This window comes from Nannospalax galili, unplaced genomic scaffold (assembly GCF_000622305.1).
Source record: "Nannospalax galili isolate Female #2095 unplaced genomic scaffold, S.galili_v1.0 scaffold212, whole genome shotgun sequence".
Lineage (NCBI taxonomy): Eukaryota > Metazoa > Chordata > Mammalia > Rodentia > Spalacidae > Nannospalax > Nannospalax galili.
The window spans coordinates 416,224-434,513 of record NW_008333884.1 but is presented as its reverse complement, the minus strand read 5'-3'; the positions used below and the strand labels follow the sequence as shown (position 1 = coordinate 434,513).

Below are 18,290 nucleotides of genomic sequence, written 5' to 3'. Positions count from 1 at the left end.
GCCGGCTGGGCGGGCGGCGGGGCCCTCGGGCGCCTCCTCTTCCCCTGCTCCCTGGAAGGAAGCGGCGGCCCGAACTCCAGGCTCTGTCCCTGGCGGCGCCGCCGGGCTGGACAGCCCGGGTGGGGGCCGACCCCGAGCGGCGGGGAGGGACGGTGCCGGCCGGTGCTCGCCAGGCTTGGGCGCTGGAGGCAGGATAGGACCGCCTTCAGCGTGGGAGGACTGAAGGCTTGGAGGAGCCCAGGTGGCCCGGAGCTGCGGGATGGGGCTGCAGCCTTGGGACTGGGGGGCTCCAGGGGCCAGGCCCGAGACACCCCCCCCCTCCAGATGGAGCGATCGGGAGAAGTACTGAGGATGGCTACGGGCAGGGCGAGCACCTCCACCGAGTCCTTTATCCCTCCCAGCGGCCTTCACCCTTTCACTGCCAGGCCGACAGCGGGCTCCTCTCAAAGGAGCAGCTGCTAGACAGCTGGCAAAACAATGGAGACCCCGCTTCCCGGGCCCCTTCTCTTGGGACAGACAATGGGGGGGGATGTCAGGCTAGGGGGATTGGCAGTGTAGACTGCCCCCTGTAACTGGGCTGCTCACCGCACCTTTCCCTGCAGGGAGTGGGGTGTGTGTGGGAAGGTAGGGCAGCCTGCCCCAGGCCTCTGGGAGAGAGCGCCGACGCCCCGCCCTGCGAACCTGTCATGCCAGTTGTCTCGCCAATGGAAGGGGAGGTTGCAGGGTCAGGTGCCCTGGTCCTTCCCCGCGCTGGAGGAACGCAGGTTGGTACCCAGCATGACCCAGGGAGTGGGTCTCACTCCTGGATGAGATAAGGCCTTCGGGACACGTTGGGGCTTTGTGGTGGGGGTGTCACCCTGTTGCCAGGCACATGTGTCCCGCTGATTAGTTGGAAAGCCTGCTGCCAGAGAGAGCCAGAAGTGGGGGCAGGTGGGGAGGAGGGAAGACAGCCAATTTGTTTTTTAAGCTTTATTCATTTTGCTTGGTCATTTAGCCAAAACAACATGTATTTGGTGGTGGTGGCCTCTTAGTGTGTGAGGGGAGGGCCTCTCCTGGCTAGGAGGTCCTGCCCTCAGGTAAACCACCCCCCCATGATATGATTGAGGCCTTTCCCTCTTCTCACCAATGCCTTGGGGCTGTTTGCATAAGTTGAATTTGCCTCTTGGTGTCTCTGACATGTCTGTGGCTGAGGAGGCTGTGAGAGTGTCCCTATGGAGAGAGAACTGTGGGAAGTGAGTGTATGTATGCATTGGGGCCCTATTAGAAGGGAGGGTAAGGTCACTGGAGGACCTAAGAGCTGGATCACCTTAGCAGAACACTGAATCTAGAGGACATTGATTTGGGCTGCCTTTGCTTATGCTTTCCAGTTCTGGAGCCCTTTTCTTGAGTAGGTGGGTGTCCTGTTGCCATATCAGTGGGCCTGGCTAAACTGGTCCCACCCTTTCTGATTCTGGGGCTATGTTCTATTTGGGCATATTAAAAGTTGCTCTCCTGAGGTCTCTGGCTTCCTGAGAAGCCTTGTTGGCTCTTTGACAAAGGCCTGCCACCTCCTCAGCCTCCCCTCTGTCCTTTTGTGATGAAGCTTTCCAGGAAACATCTTCCTGGTTGCTGGACACGACTTGGCTGGTTATATATAGCCTTGGGTGGAGGTGTGCTTGGCTGTTTGGGATTGAGGATACTGGGAGTGGGGCCTCTGTTCCAGCAAGACAATGGCTTTGTGGTGAGCTGTCCTGTGAGGGTTTAGGAAACTGAGGAAGGGTTGTAGGTAGTGGAGGGAGGGACTAGGAAGGGTCACAGGCTATGGTCACTTCCTTTGGAAGTTTGAACTTTGGATAGTTGATTACTAGATACCTGGCACCTCTGTCTAGTTTGTTAGCTTGCTGCTGGCCTGGCTCAGGTGCTGGTAGGTGGTGTCTGAGGGCTTCCTCCTCAGAAGCCCTTGCTTGGACGGTGCCCTTCCTGACTCCTGGGCAGTCTGGGCTTATTGCCCAGATCCCTTTCAGTGGCCTCCCTGCTGGAGGCTGCTCACGGAGGAGGGGCATGTGTCTTCAAAAGTTGAGCCTGAGAATGCTGAGGGTACCCCAGAAGCAGGTACCTGAAGGTGAACTGGGTGGGGCAGAACTGGGGCTTATGTGAAAGGAGAATCCACCCTGCTGGGGTGGAGCAGGGAGTTGTTGGGACTCCGGAAGTCTTCACCCTGACTTGGTGTTTCAAAGGATTCCAGAGCCACTGCTCAGTTCTTGCTCCTTCAACACACAAATCTGGCCCCAGCTAGATACCCTCCCCTTGGAGTGGGCACCACAGACTGGAAACAGCATCCATGTGAGTGTGTTGTGGCATGGGAAGGAAAAAGCTGAGGGGCTGTGGAACTACCCTGTACTTTGATTGACAGGTTCTCAACATGATTCATGACTGGCTGCCTTAAGTTTTAAAGTTGTGCTTTGGGTTAGGCCCTAGGTGCATTAAGATCTGTACATCCTACCAACCTAGTAGTCACCATTTTCTCTCCCTTGTCCCAGCTTTACTAAGGTACCTTTACCATTTTCTAGGGTAGTCAGAATTAGGTGATACAGAAGGATGGAGTTAAGTGCTAGAGTGGCAGAGGTATGGGGTAAGTCTCCTATTCTCCCACTCTGCTTCCCGGAGCTCCCTGCCCTTTGGGGAAGTACGAATTGTGCAGCCTGTAAATAATCCACATTCCCTTGACATTTCAATTTAGAGACACACCGGCTTTAAGTTGTGGACTGATGGTTTTACATGGCCAGGTACTTCATCATCACTGACTAGCGATATTCTTAAAATTCTTCGATTTTCAGAGATACTGGGTTCGAACCTGTAGTTTGTGGTGGAGCAGAGGCTTGAGGCCAGATCCACGCTGGAGATTTTACAGCTGGAAGAACTGAGGCTAGGGAGGAGAAGCGACTTGCTCAAGGTCACACTGACGGCATGCGGAAAAGCCGCAGAGTTGGGTGCCGGCAGGCGGCCTCAGAGGTGACGCTCGGAAATGTGGCGGGGATGCGGCTGAGCCACAGGCATTCTCCAGCCTTGTCCTCCTGGGACCACAGGTTCCCGCGTGCCGGGGGAGACCGCACCGGGGTGGGAGGTGCTTGCGGGGCTGCGGCTGAGCTGCCGGGCGGCGGGGCGCGGGGTGGGCGGGCTGCGGTCCTGCGAGCAGCAGCACACCTGGAGCCAGATAAGCTCCGTGTGGTGACCTGGCAGTGAGTCACGCGGCGCTGCGGAGCTCAGCAGAAGCGGAGGGCGCGGCGGCCGGCCCGGGCCGGTCACGCTGCTCAACCCCACCGGGCCTGGGAGAGGGGCCCGGGCTGGAGGGAGTGGCTGCCTGGGGAGGTCAGAGGCCAAGGAAGAGAGGCGGGCCCCCTCGGGAAAGCATTTCCTTTGTATTTATTTATGAGTGTGGTCTGGCGTGGGGGTTGGGGAACTGACCTAAGGATCCACCCGCAGCAACCAAGTCTGGGAGCCCTGGTTTGGGGGAGCTCTTGCTGTGGTAGTTATCATTTCTCGGGGTTTTTGCCTTGCCAGCTGCAGGATGAACTTTAAGTCTGCCCTAAAGCCACAAAACACGAGCGAAGTCTCTTAACTAGGTCCCCCAAGTCACTTAAAGTTTTTTTAAGACAAGAAGACGAGTCTTAAACTGACCATGGCAACCCCCTTTTACATTTTTAACGTCAATGGATTGCTCACTACTTTTTAAAAAATATTTTTATTTTATGTGTATGAGTCTATTGCCTGCATGTATGTGAGTGCACCCTTGTGCAAAGCCGCCGAGGTCAGAAGAGGGAGGGCACCTGTGTCTGACCGCGAAGGTCAGAAGAGGGTTCCGGGTTCCCCTGGAACTGGACTTACGGACGGTTCGTCACCGCCTCGTCACCGCCGTGTGAGTGCTGGGAATTGAACCCTGGTCCTCTGCAAAAAGCAGTCAGTGCTCTTAACCGCTGAGCCAGCTCTCCATCCCGGATTGCTCACTACTTTTTCAGGATCTTTTTCAGTTTTTAAAATGGCCACTCTCCTCACCCTCTAGAGTCAGACCTCTTGTTTTGTTCTTTGTATGGTGCTGGCAGTCAAAACCTGACCTGTCAGAGGTGCCAAGCAAGCCCTAAACCACAGAGCTATATACCCAGCTCTGCAGAGATAAATGTTACAATGAAATATATCTAATTATTTTTAAATTTTTTATGGAAAATAGTGTGCAGAAAAGTAGAGCAAAAATTTCATATAATCCCACGACTCAAAGCCCCGCCTAGGCTTAAATACACTCACACATTCACACACTTACACTGCTACCAGCTGAATAGTCACATAAAAAGTTATAACCATAGGCCAGCAAGATGACTCAGCAGGTAAAGGTACTTGCTACTAAGCCTGTCAACCTGAGTTCAATTCCTGGGACCCACATGGTGGAAGGAGAGAACTGACTCCCACAAGTTGTCCGCTGACCTCCACATGAGTGCTATTGCATGTGTGCTCATGCACACACACAAATAAAATGTAATAAAAAGTTAAAACCATATAAATAAAACACAAATCTATTTTGACTTTTCTAAAATTCATATCTCAGGGCTGGAGAGATGGCTCAGTCGTTAAGAACACAGGCTGTTCTTGCAGAGGACCTGGGTTCATTTCCCAGCACCCACAGGGTGGCTAACAATGTCCCTAACTCTAATTTTAAGGGATCCGATGCTCTCTTCTGGCATCCATGAGCATTGCAAGGCATGTGGTCCACTTACATACATGCAGGCCAAACACTCATACACATAAAATTTTTAAAAATTAAAATCCAGGGCTGGAGAGATGGCTCAGCAGTTAAGAGCACTGGTTGATCTTGAAGAGGACCTGGGTTCAATTACCAGCACCCACATGGCAGCTCATAACCATCTGTAACTCCAGTTTCAGTGGATCCAACGCCCTCTTCTGACCTCCTCAAGCATTGCACAACACAGGTACACTTACATACATGCAGGCAATACACTCATAGACATAAAATAAAAATAATAAGCTGGGAGTAGTGTGGCATGCCTTTAGTCACAGCACTTGGGAGCAGAGGCAGGCATATCTCTGTGAGTTCAAGGCCAGCCTGGTTTACATAGTGAGTTCTGGGCCAGCTGGGCCTACAGGGAGACCCTGTCTCAAAGACCATTAAAAATTAAATTAAATAATAAATAAAATATTTTTTAAAAATTAAAATCCATATCTCCTCCCCAAAGCATATGTTTTCCATGAATGTGCAAAATAAATATATAATATACATGTATATAGTCACACATACACGTTGAAGAATTTAGCAACATTATATACTATACTGTAACTTGCTTTTTTCACTTAAGAGTATAGATTTTTTTTTTCCAGTCAGTATGTACAAACATATCTCTCTATATTCTGGGGCTTGAGTCCACGGCCTTGCATATGCTAGGCAAGGACTCTACCATTGAGTCACACCCACCTCTACCTCCTTCCTTTTAATAACTGCTTAGTTGATTCATAATTTAGCTATTTCCCTAGAAATTCACATTTATAGTTATAGATTTTCTATTATGAACAATGCTGCAAAAGATTAGTCATATTTATTATGTGAATATATCTATAGATGACCTACAAATGGAATCAATCAGTTGGGGCTGGACAGATGGCTCTTGCAGAGGACTGGAGTTCAGTTCATAGCACCCATGTTGGGTGGGCCACAACCATCAGTAATTCCAGCTCCAGGGGATTGGATGCTACCTTTTTGTCTCTGTGGTCACCTACACACACATGGCATTCACTCACACACATACACATAAATTGAAAATAATAATTGAAAATAATAAATAAAATAATAGGGCCAGGCATGGTGGCGCATGCCTTTAATCCCGGGAGCCAATGTAGGAACTCAGGGCAGGAACCTGGAGGCAGGAGCTGGAGCACAGGCCATGGAGGAACGCTGCTTACTGGCTTGCTCCCCTGGCCCCTGCTCAGCCTGCTTTCTTATGCAACACAGGCCTACCTGCCCAGGGGTGGCACCACCCACAGTGAGCTGGGCCCTCCCACATCACTCAACAATCTAGAAGATGCCCCACAGACATGGCCACAGGCCAGTCCTATGAAGGCAATTTCCCAGTTGAGGCTCCCTCAGCCCAGGTGTGTCAAGTTGACACTAGCGCTATACAGCACAATAGTAAAAAAATGACCAGAGAATATGTACATAAATATTTTCATGGACATCACCAACTTGTGCCAGTGCTCATTTTGATGTATGCTATATTGAAATAATACAGGGAAGATTAGTATGGCTCCCGTGCAAGAATAACATACAAATTCATGAAACAGTTCATTTTTTTTCTTTCTTTCATTTTTTTCTTTTTTTGAGACAGGGTCTCCTTGTAGCCCCAGCTGTCCTAGAACTCACTATGTAGACCAGGCTGGCATCAAACTCACAAAGATCTGCCTGCCTCTGCCTCCCAAGTACTGGGATTAAAGGCGTATGCCACCATGCCCTGCTTAGAAGCAGTTCATTTTAAAAAATATTGTTTTTATTATTTTTATTTTATGTGTATGAGTGTATTGCCTGCATGTAAGTGAATGTACCCGTGTTGTGCAATGCCTCAGAGGTCAGAGGAGGGTTTCAGATTCCCCTGGAACTGTAGTCGCCATGTGGGTGCTGGAAATCGAACCTGGGTCCTCTGCAAGAGCAGTCAGTGCTCTTAACTGCTGAGCCATCTCTCCAGGCCCCAGCAGTTCATATTTTTATAATAAAAACCATTTGGCCTTCCTGATGTTCAAAAAGAAAGAAATCATGGGCTGGTGAGATGGCTCAGTGGGTAAATGTACTTGCCACTAAGTCTGACCTGAGTTTGACTGCTAGAATCCACATGGTGGAAGGAGAGAAGGACTCCCACAAGGTGTCCTCTGGCCTCCACACTTGCCATGGCACACCTGCCCCACCCCTAAAACAAATAAATTTCTAAAAATTTTTTTTTTAACTTTAAAAAATTTTTTATTATTTTTATTTCATGTGTATGTGTGTATTGCCTGCATGTAGGTAGGTTCACCCGTGTTGTGCAATGCTCGCAGAGATCAGAAGAGGCTGTCGGATCCCCTGGGACCGGAGTTATGGACAGTTGTTAGCTGCTATGTGAGTGCTGGGATTCGAACCTTGGTCTCCTGCAAGAACAACCAGTGTTCTTAACCACTGAGCCATCTCTCTAGCCCCATAAAATTACTTAAAATTAAAAAAATATATATTTTATTTATTTTTTTTATTTTATGTGTATGAGTGTTATGCCTGCATGTAGGTAAGTGCACCCGGGAGGAGGACAGAAGAAGGTGTCAGACCCCCTGGAACTGGAGTTATGGACTGTTAGCCACCATGCAGGTACGGGGATTTGAACCTGGGCCTTCTGCAAGAACAGCCAGTGCTCTTAACTGCTGAGCCAGATGGCTCCAGCCCCCAAACATATCAGTGTTTTGCATACTAGTAACTACAGAAAATGTGAGAATGATCTGATTTACAATTGCTTAAAAATACTCAGGGACAAATTCAACCAAGGAGTTGAAAACTGTCTATTGAAAGATCATAAAATCCCACCAATATACACGAGAGTCCTCCTTTCCCATGCCCTAACTGATTGATGTTAATTTTGATAGCTTTTATTAAACTGCCAAGTGAAAAATCCTATATGCCTGTTTCACATGTCTGTGATTTTTGAGCTAAATAGCTTGTGTTTGCTTTTCTGCATCTATGAACTGACTGTATCCTTAGCAGTGGCTACAGAGGACTATGGACTCAAGCTGGTAGATCCATCCATCCACGTGCTCACTGGCTTACCTTCACATCTTTGGGCTTTACTGTCCATATACAAAGGTCTGGACTTAATTTAGTCACATTAGTGCTGATAGTCATCTATATACTCTTACCTTCTTTTCAATACTTATGAGAGAGGCAAAGAATATGTCTTGAGAGCATTTGGGAGGTGGAAGCAGGAGGATCTCTAGTTCAGGGTCCTCCTTGGCTACATATTGAGTATGAGGCCAGCCTGGCCCACATGAGACCCTGTCTCAGCCTGCTCCCGCTTTAAGGATAAAAAAAAAAAAAAAAAAAAAAAAAGCTTCACTTCTATTAGGTACCATTTAAAGACATTTTAAATGTATAATATGTGTGTGTGCCTATGATGGGGGGGGCGGTGGCATACATATGGGGGTCAGAGGACAACTTTGTGGAGTCGATTCTCTCCTACCTTTACACGGATTCTGGGGGGTATAACTCAGGTCATCAGGCTTACATTTTAGGCAATAAGCACCTTTAGCTCTTAAGCTATCTTGCCAGCACTTAGGTACCATTCTTGAGAGCGTACCATGTGCCTAGGCACTTACGAACATATATATATGTATGCATATATATGTGTGTATGTTTATGTATAATTTGTATTAAAGTATAGCTACCATATTTGATTCCCATTCCTTTTGTGGTAGTGGTAGGTAGTTTCTTTTCTTTTTTTTTTGGTCTTTTTGAGACAGGGTCTCCTTGTAGCCCCAGCTGTCCTGGAACTCACTATGTAGACCAGGCTGGCATCAAACTCACAAAGATCTGCCTGCCTCTGCCTCCCAAGTGCTAGGATTAAAGGCGTGTGTCACCACACCTGGCAGTAGGTAGTTTCATGTCCCTTTATCAATAGGGACCAAAACCAACTTGGGGAAGAAAGGGTTTATTATGGTTTAAAACTTCCAAGTCATAATCCAACATCAAGAGAAGTCAGGGTAGGAACCTGGAGGCAGGAACTGAAGCAGAGACCATGGGGGATCCTGTTTACTGGCTGGCTTCTCAGGCCTGTTCTTAGCCTGCTTTCTTATACAACCCAGGACCACCTGCCATCAAGAAAATGCCTCACAGACTTGCCCACCTGCCCATCAGATAGAGGAAATTTCCCAGCTGATGTTGTTCTTCCTAGATGTGTCAAGTTGACAACTGAAGCTGGCCAGCACATTAAGTGACTTACCCCAAACTGCAGAGGTAAACTTGAGCTCTTTGCTAGGTTCATTTGCCTTTATATCATTTGTGTTTAGTAGATACTTGGTAGATACATTTTTTTTCCTGATATTTTATCACAAAGATCTACAAACATTCAGAAGAGTTGAATTTTACAACTACCCTGACTCATAAATTCTACAATCAATATTTTTTCATCCTTGCTTTATCACATTTTTATCCCTTGATCTATCCATGAAGTTATATGAAATTTTTGACATATCTCAAAGTAAATTAAAGCTATAGTCCACTCCAAATCCTTTAACCTATCTGTTGTTAACTAGAATTTGATATTTGCCTTCAGTTCTTTTTGTGTAGATATTTATGCTCAAACAAATGCACAGATCTTACAGCACACTATCTGCTTACCGCTGACAGATGTATAAACTTGTCAACTCAAACCTCTATGAACGTTCAGGACTTGATTATCCTAGAAAGTCCCCTCATGCCCTTTCTCATACATTCCACATCTCTGTTCTCCAAGGATAACCACTGCGCTGCCTTTTTTCACCATGGATTAGTTTTGCCTGTCCTAGAAGTTCACATAAGTGGAATCATACCACTAGGCATCATGGCACATGCTTGTAATCCAAGCACTCAGGAGGTGTAGGAAGATCAGGAGTTCAAGGTCATTCTCAGCTACATAGTGAGTTCAGGGTTGGCCTGGGTGTCGTGAGAACCTGTCTTGAAAAGACAAAAAAAAAAAATAGAATCCTATAAATGAGCATGCTTTTGTCAGTGGCTTCTTTCCCTCTTGTTTCACATAATGTTTTGAGATTCAGTCCTGTTATTGCATCAGCAGTGTTCTACTTTATGAATTGCAAATTGTTTATTGATTTTTGTGCATGGACCCATGGGTGCACTTTTGACTTAAGGGGACCTTGCCTTCAAGAAGCTCAGAGTTCTAAAATGATAAAGCAGCTGAGTTGACAAATCTGTCAACTGTACTTTTAGTTTTTTTTTTATTTTAAAAAATTTTATGTGTATGAGTATATTGCCTGCATGTATGTGAGTGCACCCATGTTGTGCAATGCCAGCGGAGGTCAGAAGAGGGCATCGGATCCCCTGGAACTGGAGTTAAGGACTGTTCATAGCCACCATGTGTGTGGGTGCTGGGAATCGAACCTGGATCCTCTGCAAGAGCAGTCAGTGCTCATAACCACTGAGCCATCTCTCCAGCCCCTGTACTTTGTTTTAGATTGGAGGGTCAAAATAATTTAGGTATATACTTACCTTTCTACTTTCTTCCAGTCATAATTAGGAAAGATGTTCTGGAACTGGAGTCCCGGGGGGCGTGGGTAGAGAGAGAAGTCAGAAAGATTGCAAGATTACAGTCACTGGGATGAAGGGAAAGAGCAAGAGAGGAAGGGGCATGGGGAGAAGCCATAGCCCGGAATGAGAATCTGGGAGGTTCTGGTTTCGGAGCTGCTAGAGACTCTCACCTGAGGACAGGAGAGGCTGGTAAGTCAAGGCCTCTAAGAAAGTGATAGAGCCCAGCTCTTCAGCAAACAAGCAAGGCTGAGGAGCACAGGAGCAGCAGCAGCTGCAGCCACCTTACAGATTTGGTCCTGGAGAGGGAGGATGCTGGCAGCCAGGTAGTCCTAGACACATGGCTCAGGAGAGAATTAGTCCACAGGCAGGCCCAACCACATGGAACTGGCAGTGGGGAAAGGTTGCCTTGTGAATTGTGCAGATAAAAGTAGCAGGACAGGAGTGGTAAATAACTCATGGTTCAGCTTCTGAAGGCCCTAGGCTTGTAATGAGAGGAGTGTCTTTGACAGAAAGTTAATAGCTAACTCCTTATGTCCACAAGAGACTCAGACAATTGGAATTTTAGAGCTAGAAGAGACCTTGATCATCTAGTTCAACCTTGAGCAAAGTAACAGGCTCAAGGTCCCTCAGAAATTTGTTGGCAAATCCAGGCCTAGATACCAAATACCCTAAAAAATTTAGCCTGTGCTAAATTTACCCTTGGTGCTACTCTGTCTGTTCCTGCCTGCTGCAGTGACAGAGAGAGACAAACTTGTGCTGAGAGAGGAGTTTACATGAAATTACTGTTAAAGGACTCCTGCAGCTCCAAGATTCTAGAATCCTGGCACTGTTTTCCGTTGATACCACTTAGCTATCTGACCTCCAACAAAGCCAGGATTGGGTGAGGACTGGAGACTGAGAATCAGGGGTCTGGGTAGGACAACACTGTAGACTGTTGGGTCCTCTGTGTTGGGGATATAGTTGAGATCTTTGTCACCTCTAAAACTCCAAGAGTTTTCTGTTTTCGTTTCCTTCTGCAGGTATCCCTATAGACATCTAAATAAGTCCTTTAGGGTGATACAGGAAGCGACCAGCCAAAGATCCCATATCGTGGTATAGTATGAATCCATTCTTTATTCCCATCAGCTTTCAGGAAGAGGGACTCCCCCAGAAAGAGCCAGCTGTCAGGTACTCCCAATGCACTGAGTCCAGAGCCAGCTGACCAGGACTGCCCCTGACTAGGTGCCTTTAGGGATTTTAGATTTTCTGTCTTCCAGTTTCCAGGGACTGTTCATTGGAACATTTAGCACCAGTAAGATCAGTTTTGCTAAAGAGAAACTGCAGTCAGAGGAACTGGAGAGATAGCTCAGTTGGTAAAGTGCTTGTCTTAGAAGCATGAGGACCTGAGTTCAGTTCCTAGAACCCAGCACTGGGGAGGTTGAGGGAGGTGGATCCCCGAGACTCAGTGGCCAGCCAGCCTTACCTCCTCTGTGAGCTCCAGGCCAGTGAGAGACCCTGTCTCAAAAAATAAGGTACATAGCACTCAAGGTAGCCTTCACATGCACATGCACACTCAAGCATGCACAACTGAACACATGTGCACTAAGGTCAGAGAGGGAAAGCAGTTTTGCTGTAGCCACAAGGAACTAGTGACTTAGCCAGATTTCTTACCTCTCTGGATATATTCCATACCTAGAGTTCTCTAGAGTTGTACTGTCTAATCCAAAAGCCCAGAAGGCTGAACATTTGAAATGTAGTCTGTCTGAATTGAATTATGCTCTAAATGTAAGGTACACACTGGATTTTGAAAACTTAATATGGATAGATCAGGTGTAGTGGTGCACATCTGTAATCCCAGCAACACTCAGGAGGCAGAGGCAAGAGGATTTCCCATGAATTTGAGGTCAAGCCTGGTCTACATAATGAGTTTTAGTTCAGCCAGAGCTACATAGTAAGACCATATGTCAAAAAAACCAAAGCAAAATATAGAAAGTTGGATATAAAATATCTCTATTTTATGTAGATTACATGTTAAAATGATAATACTTTGGATATATTGTATTATTTTTTTTTTAATTTTTATTATTTTTATTTTATGTGTATATTGCCTGCATGTGTATAAGTGCACTCATGTCATGCAGTGCCCACAGAGGTCAGAAGAAGGTATTGGATACCCTGGAACTAGAGTTACAGATGGTTGTTAACCACCATGTGGGTGCTGGGAATTGAACCCAGGTCCTCTGCAAGATCAGTCTCTGTGCTCTTAACTACTGAGCCATCTCTCTAGCCCTGGACTTTATTTCTTATAGACAATACTACTTTAGAAGGAAGATGCATTGATCTGCCAGGAACCAAGTGGGTCATGGTGATTTGCAATTAGCCAGTACATAAGGGCCCCTGGGAGTTCCTAGCCTTGATACCTTTCTGGGCATTGTAGCTGGATTGGTGAGAGTTGGTCCCTCTTAGTGGGATGGGGGATCTTGTAGGACCCTGCTTGGCCGTGGCGGGGGGCGTGGAGAGAGGAAATGCCTGTTCAGGGCCTGGCAAGAGGCCATTGCTGGAGGGAGTAAGCTCATAGATCCTCTGTCTGGAACTCAGAAAGGGAGGCTTTCATGAAGGGAGAAAAATTACAGTTGTTTTTTGGATTTTTTAAAAAAAATATTATTTTTATGTGGTTGAGTATTATGCCTGCACATCTGTAAGTGCACCCGTGTCATGCAGTGCCCATGGAGATCAGAAGAGGGCATCGATCCCCTGGAACTGGAGTTATAGGCAGTTGTTAGCTACCGTGTTGTTAGCTGGGAATCGAACCTGGATCCTCTGTAAGAGCAGTCAGTGTTCTTAACCTTTGAGCCATCTCTCTAGCCTCAATTTCTAATTAGATGGCATGGCCTACTTCTATTTTGTGTTCCCTGCTGGTTAGAACAAGAAAGACTCTCAGCTCCACCCCCACTAGGTCTTTCTTAGTCCTGCCCCCAGTGGAGTCTATATGAGAAGGGGGTAGGGTAGCACCCTAGGTGTGCACATCCTGGAGCTGGTTTTCTTTCAAGTGGCCACAACTTTCTTCCCGAGTCTATATTTAGGTGTCAGTCTGGGGAAAAGGATGTGAGTTTTTCAGGATCCTGTTTATCCAGCAGACCCCACTCCACCCCCACCTCGCAGCTGTCTGTCCTCTGTGAAGTCTGGGACTTCCCCTTTCCTTCCCTCCTTGCTTTGCTTTGGGCACCCAGGGCCTTAGAGAGGACACAGGATTCACCATTAAAACTCAGCATTGCCACTTATTAACATATCCTTAACTTTCTGAGCTCTGTTTTTCTCATTTGTGAGACAGACATGAACATACATACTTTGTAGGAATGCTGAGGGTTGAATAGGAGTGTGTATGATGTTCCTGACAAGAGGCATGGCATGAACGTTGGGTCCTCAGAGGTCTTCTTGGAGGCAATGACTAAGGCTGTTGCTCTGGCAATACTAGCATAGGAAGGAGCCCAGTCACATGGGATGTCCATTGCTGCAGTGAACATGGTCCTGGGAGGTGATGTTGCACAGACTCCCTTTCCATTTGTGGGTTCCCGGTTGGCATAGTGCTTCTAGCAGGTCAGGTCTCTCCAGGCACACCTTGGTCTAAAGGATGAAGTAATAAAATTGTATGAAGCAGAGTGCTTGATAAATCATTAGACTCAGTGAGGGGTGACTGGTTTATCAGCTGCTTCTGTCTGAACTGGAAAAGGCACCGCAGGAATAACCTTTCTCTATTTTTACTTGCAGCAGAAAGGTGGGGTCCAAAGACCCTGTGCTAAGCACCTATAATCTGCTGGGGTGACAACCCCTAAAACCAGCACCCCACCATGTTTAACCTAATGAAGAAAGATAAAGACAAAGATGGCGGGCGGAAGGAGAAGAAGGAGAAAAAGGAGAAGAAGGAGCGGATGTCAGCCGCAGAGCTGCGGAGCTTGGAAGAGATGAGCCTGCGTCGTGGCTTCTTCAACCTGAACCGCTCCTCTAAGCGTGAATCCAAGACACGCCTGGAGATCTCCAACCCCATCCCTATTAAGGTGGCCAGCGGCTCTGACCTGCACCTGACGGACATTGATTCTGACAGCAACCGGGGCAGCATCATCCTGGACTCAGGCCACCTAAGCACAGCCAGCTCCAGCGATGACCTCAAGGGTGAGGAAGGCAGCTTCCGGGGCTCTGTGCTGCAGCGCGCGGCCAAGTTTGGCTCGCTGGCCAAGCAGAACTCACAGATGATTGTCAAACGGTTCTCCTTCTCCCAGAGGAGCCGTGATGAGAGTGCCTCAGAGACCTCGACCCCCTCAGAGCACTCTGCTGCCCCATCACCACAGGTGGAGATGAGGACGCTGGAGGGACAACTAATGCAGCATCCTGGCCCAGGCATCCCTCGACCAGGGCCACGGTCTCGAGTCCCTGAGCTGGTGTCTAAAAGGTTCCCAGCTGACCTGCGCCTTCCCCCTGTGGTACCCCCGCCACCTCCTGCTCTCCGGGAGCTGGAGCTGCAACGACGGCCCACTGGAGACTTTGGCTTCTCTCTGCGGCGCACAACCATGCTGGACCGTGGCCCCGAGGGGCAGGCCTATCGACGGGTGGTTCACTTTGCTGAGCCAGGTGCAGGCACCAAGGACCTGGCCCTGGGGCTGGTGCCAGGAGATCGGCTGGTGGAGATTAATGGGTACAATGTAGAGAGTAAGTCCAGGGATGAAATCGTGGAGATGATCCGGCAGTCTGGAGACAGTGTGCGGCTCAAGGTGCAGCCCATTCCTGAGCTTAGTGAGTTGAGCCGGAGCTGGCTTCGGACCAGCGAGGGACACCGCAGGGAGCCAGCCAATGTGAGTGATTCCCTGGGTACCAGGATGAGCAAGGAGTGGGTGTCTCCCTCTGGTGTACTTAACTGGGTGATTGTGGGTACTCAGAAACTGGGCAGAGAGCCTAGCAAGTGTGGAAGTGTGCCACTCCCTGGGCCACTAGGGAGGAGTGGAGGGGCTCCATGTTGGATATTCACTAAAGGAGTCACACTTCAAGGGTTTTCTGTGCCTTGCCAAGGAGCTGAAGACAAATCCCTAATGTTCACTGGGGGACAGTCCTCAGCAATTCAGCTAAGCCTCCTGGTTTGATGTTTTCCTCCAATGTCCCTTTGAATTAACTTGATTGATTTAGTCTTGTGCCTTTGTGCCTTTTCAAAGACATTGGGCAAGACCAACTTCTGTCTGAACTTCAGCTTCATCCCTGGAGCTGTCAGGAGGGGTGTGATGTTGGTTGGTAACTAGTAGGAAAGTGTTCGGCTTCATGATACAAAGTTGGGGGTTTGGGTACTGTATTTCCTGAGCCATAATTTGGAGATGTAGTTTAACAGGTGCCTCTGCCAGATTTGAGAGAGAATGTGGGCACTAAAGTATAGAAAATCCATGTTATTTAGATCTCAAAGGTTTAAAAATGTGATAAATGGGGGCTAGAGAGGTGGCTCAGTGGTTAAGAACACTGGTTGTTCTTGCAGAAGACCCCGGTTTGAGTCCCAGCACCCACATGGCAGCTAACAACTGTCCGTAACTCCAGTTCCAGGGGATCCAACAGCCTCTTCTGTCTTCTCGGGCATTGCACGACACGGTTGCACTTACCTACATGCAGGCAATACATGTATATACATAAAATAAAAATAATAAAATATTTAAAAAAACAAAACAAAAAATTATAAATGATTTCAAATCAGTGCTGTCATGGAATATCTGGGATGCACAGCTGTCATGGTTATAGCTCTGGGGGAGATGACTTCTGCTAGGTCCCCCCTCTTGCCCCAAGTAATCAGGGCATTGAATAATAGGTGAGGTTCCAGAGACTGAGGGGGCCAGGTCATTAAGATTTGTAAATCATGATTGTAGTTTAGATTTTATCTACACTACAGAGATAGTGTGCCCTGACAGTGTCTGAGACCCCCCAGCTGTGATTCCCCTCCATGCAGAACTCCAGTGGGAGGTGCAAGAGCAGAGTCAGATCAGATGTATGAGTCCTCTATGGAGGATCAAAACCTCTAACTTTAGTGGTCTATTGGTTGGGGGACAGTGATACAGTTTGGAATGTTCTGCCTGGACAGAGCACATGAAGGTCAAGTTGACCACTATAGTCATTGTTCTCACCCAGCTGTGAGTTTTGGGACTGTCCAGATCCAGGCCCTGCAGCCTGAACAGTGCATGGCCTACCCAGGACCTTTCAGTATTAAGTGACCAGCCAGATGTGTCCAAGTCAGAAAGGGGAGGAAGTGCTAAGGAAGCAGGCAGAGTCTGGCTCCCAGTTTTCTCCCAGGGAGGGAAAGGGGATGCTCAGGATGGTTGCTCAACCTTGCAGCATGCTGGGCCCAGAGGAAGCTGGGGGAGGCAGGCCAGGTCAGACTCTGGCAGGACACACTGGACTGGGTTCCAGGCCTACTTTTATCCTGGGAAGCTTTGCAGTAAGGGAGGGTTAGTGGGTAGGAGGAAGGCTACATGGAATCTAGAGAGAGACCTGGGCTTAGTAGTTCTAGAGATACACATTGAGTGCCAGTGAGATGGCACTTGCTGTGCAGACCTGACAGCCTGAGTTCAGTCCCCAGATCCTATGGTGGAAAGAGAAAACTGACTTCTGAAAATTGACCTCTGACCTCCATCCACATGCATGCTTGCATTCAGACACACTTATACACACACGCACACCACCACCGCCACCACCACCACCACCATACTAATACTAGTAAATAAGGCAAAAAATTGGCAGGGGGGAGAAAGAGAGAGAGAAAGAGAGAGAAAAAAATACACATTGAGCACCTGCTCTGCATTGGCCACCAAGCTAGACTGTGAAGGAACCAAGATGTAAAGCATGAAGAAAAGGGAAGCTTCTTTATCTCAGAACCAAGATCTTAGTATGTTGCCATGCTTGACTAATTTCTCCTCAGCTAATACTGCTTCTAACAGGTGGAATTTTCTTCTTCAAGCATGACCCCCCCCAGGGTATTGTTGCTAACTCCCTGCTGAACCACAGCCAGGCCTCTGAGGCCCTGAGCCTGGCATCCCAGATGCCACTGAGTTTGTTCTTTATATAGCACAGGAATCACCTGGACAGCTCACATTTCCCAGCCACTTTTCCCTTCCCAGGTAGCTGCTGCTGCTCTAACTAGGGTAGCGAGAGCTTTAGCTTGGAGGTGCCAATAGTACCTACCTTGACAGCTGGCATTTATCCCTGAGGTACTGGCATGCTAGGTCTGGTCCCCATGGGATAAGCCCAGCTGATACCCAGAGGAGTTCTCCCCCAAACTTTAGCTTGACAGATGTGCAGGCGACACTCCATCCCCATGTGTCTTCAGGAACAATCCAACAGTGCGTTAAGATACCTTCTCTCACCTGGGTAATGGAGTGGGGGAGGACTCATGCCACAAGAAGAGTAAGGTGAACCCAGCATTTTCAGCTTCTTGAGACAGACCTCAGGAGCTGACATGGGGAGACTTACACCCTCTTATAGCCCTCAGCCTATCTTCTCTTCTTTCCTCTTCAACTTCTGCTATTTTCTTGGCATCAGTTGCAGTCCTAGTTCCATGCCAAGAGTCTTCCCACTTCCTCCAAGCCTCTGGGCAGGGTACCCTGATGACCGTAGCCCCATAGGGATGGTTCCTCCTGGCCCCCACCCTACTTATCAGGCCATCCATCAACTGTGTCCACACGCTTCCTATCCCCAGGGAATGCCAAGGGAGCTGACTAGCCATCTGTTCTCTCCCACACACAGATGGAGGCCAAGGCCCCAGGGCTTCTTCCTGTGGCCTGTTCCAAAGACCCTAGTAAGAGACAACCTTCAGGCTTCCCTCTCATGGGGTGTGTTCAGAGCGTTCAAGCCTTCTTCACCTGTCCTGTAGCTATGAGCCAGGTTCCATGGAGGGGGCTATGGATGAACCAGAGTGGTAAGAGAGACTTGGGGCCTGAGTGACAGAAATCACTCAGTAGGCCTGTGAGAAGCAGCTTGTTCTTATTCTGCCTCCTGGCTTTCT

At 48.1% G+C, this 18,290-nt stretch overlaps 1 protein-coding gene, 1 long non-coding RNA gene and 1 other non-coding gene across 12 annotated transcripts in view; 2 read left to right on the top strand and 1 right to left on the bottom strand.

Moving 5' to 3' along the window:
* The first annotated feature begins 93 nt into the window (after positions 1–93).
* The window catches only part of Myo18a (myosin XVIIIA), a 104,512-nt gene continuing 86,315 nt past the window's right edge, over positions 94–18,290 (top strand). For 3 of the 10 annotated variants that reach the window (XM_008828709.3, XM_029561403.1, XM_008828710.3), the window contains exons 1-2: positions 98–764; positions 14,036–15,114. In XM_008828709.3, the coding sequence (XP_008826931.1) occupies positions 14,116–15,114 (999 nt within the window). In that variant the 5' untranslated portion in view covers positions 98–764; positions 14,036–14,115. Of the gene's footprint in view, positions 765–14,035; positions 15,115–18,290 lie in introns of those variants that run through there. The other 7 variants (XM_029561410.1, XM_029561402.1, XM_029561407.1 and 4 more) reach the window with 4 other exon arrangements.
* LOC115069566 lies at positions 6,228–6,332 on the top strand. The gene has a single exon (XR_003848817.1). It is a non-coding gene; the product is annotated as a U6 spliceosomal RNA (small nuclear RNA).
* Positions 9,008–10,701, bottom strand: LOC115069550. The gene is made up of 3 exons (XR_003848800.1): positions 10,459–10,701; positions 10,250–10,293; positions 9,008–9,700 (listed from the first exon to the last, which is right to left on the bottom strand). It is a non-coding gene; the product is annotated as an uncharacterized LOC115069550 (long non-coding RNA).